A 1,751-nucleotide genomic window follows, 5' to 3' on the forward strand; every position below is an offset into this window, starting at 1 on the left:
CTTGTCTATGTTTTCCGTTTTTACAATCGCAAATAAATCATCAACATATTTGGTAAGTAGCCGTGGTTTGCTGTCCGAATCTTTTTCGAATTTATTTAAAAGTTCTTCCATAACTATATCCGCTATGACAGGTGAAGCAGGTGAACCCATAGGCATTCCTGACTTCTGCTCATAAATCTTATCATTGTATTTGAAGTAGCGGTTCTCTTTAGTGCAGTACTTTAATATGGTTAAGAAAAGCTCTCTAGTTAATGACGTATGCTCTTTTATCAAACTCCATTTCGAATCTATAATCTCTATTGCTAAGTCTACGGGGATGCTCGGGAATAACGATACGACATCAAAAGACACCAAACTTTCATCGTCATGAATATGGGTATTTCCAACCTTGTTTTTGAACTCGATCGCATCTTTAACGTTATACTTGGAGGACATTGTTATATTTTTGAGTACGCGAACAATATATTTGTATAATTTGTAAGACGGTTAATTGACAGATGGGGAGAACTGCATACAGACATTTAAAGATAAAGAAAAACAGGAAATTGAAAGAAACAACTTGACGACTTTAATACGCGATTACATAAATAAGACGACATATACAATTAGAGATAAGTTTATTCATAATACCCTTCATTCTGCTAAGACGTTTCTGAAAAACCATGACCAAATTTTAATCCTCAATGCTGACAAAGGGAACGTAACTGTAGCGATGAACAAAGCAGAATATGACATGAAGATGCAGAAAATTGTAAATGACATCTCAACATATAGGGTTTTAAAACGTGACCCTACAAATAAGCTACAAGGGAAAAATAATGAAATAGTGGAGAAGATGTATGCTAATAAAATCATTGATTTAAAGGAAAAGAACTACCTGACCTGCAAAACGGCTAATCCCCCTCGAATTTACGGATTGCCGAAAATCCATAAAGAAGGAGTTCCCCTGAGACCTATATGTTCGTCCGTCAATTCGCCGTCTTACAAATTATGCAAATATATTGTCCGCGTACTCAAAAATATAACAATGTCCTCCAAGTATAACGTTAAAGATGCGATCGAGTTCAAAAACAAGATTGGAAATACCCATATTTATGACGATGAAAGTTTGGTGTCTTTTGATGTCGTATCGTTATTCCCGAGCATCCCCGTAGACTTAGCAATAGAGATTATAGATTCGAAATGGAGTTTGATAAAAGAGCATACGTCATTAACGAGAGAGCTTTTCTTAACCACATTAAAGTACTGCACTAAAGAGAACCGCTGCTTCAAATACAATGATAAGATTTATGAGCAGAAGTCAGGAATGCCTATGGGTTCACCTGCTTCACCTGTCATAGCGGATATAGTTATGGAAGAACTTTTAAATGAGTTCGAAAAAGATTCGGACAGCAAACCACGGCTACTTACCAAATATGTTGATGAGTTATTTGCGATTGTAAAAACGGAAGACATAGACAAGATGCTCAACACTTTAAACAATTTTAACAAAACTTTAAAATTCACAATAGAAGTAGAAAATGAAGGACAACTACCATACTTGGACACCCTAATAATCAGAAAAGAAAATGCATTAACAGTTGAATATTTTAGGTCGCTTAGCCCCTTCGCACTCACCTTGTAATCACGCACTTCGATCTTTATACCAACACACACTTTCTTTCGACTTTAAATTTACAGAGTTTTAATTGGGTTTATATTTAGGTCTTGTAGCTTCGTTCTTCACACTTCAAAACTTACAGTTCCAAGTT

At 35.5% G+C, this 1,751-nt stretch overlaps 1 protein-coding gene across 1 annotated transcript; it reads left to right on the forward strand.

Moving 5' to 3' along the window:
• The first annotated feature begins 712 nt into the window (after positions 1–712).
• On the forward strand, positions 713–1,624 carry LOC108359711 (uncharacterized). Its single transcript, XM_017611682.1, has one exon. The coding sequence runs from the start codon at positions 713–715 to the stop codon at positions 1,622–1,624; it is 912 nt and encodes a 303-aa protein (XP_017467171.1).
• The last annotated feature ends 127 nt before the right edge of the window (positions 1,625–1,751 follow it).

Source organism: Rhagoletis zephyria, unplaced genomic scaffold (assembly GCF_001687245.7).
Source record: "Rhagoletis zephyria isolate East Lansing unplaced genomic scaffold, Rhagoletis_zephyria_1.1 Rzeph_scaffold_00442, whole genome shotgun sequence".
In the NCBI taxonomy this organism is placed as follows: Eukaryota; Metazoa; Arthropoda; class Insecta; order Diptera; family Tephritidae; genus Rhagoletis; species Rhagoletis zephyria.

What these genes read in the sequence shown, in the direction of transcription:
- LOC108359711 (XM_017611682.1), top strand. Translation starts at nt 713, where the DNA reads ATGAACAAAGCAGAATATGACATGAAGATGCAGAAAATTGTAAATGAC.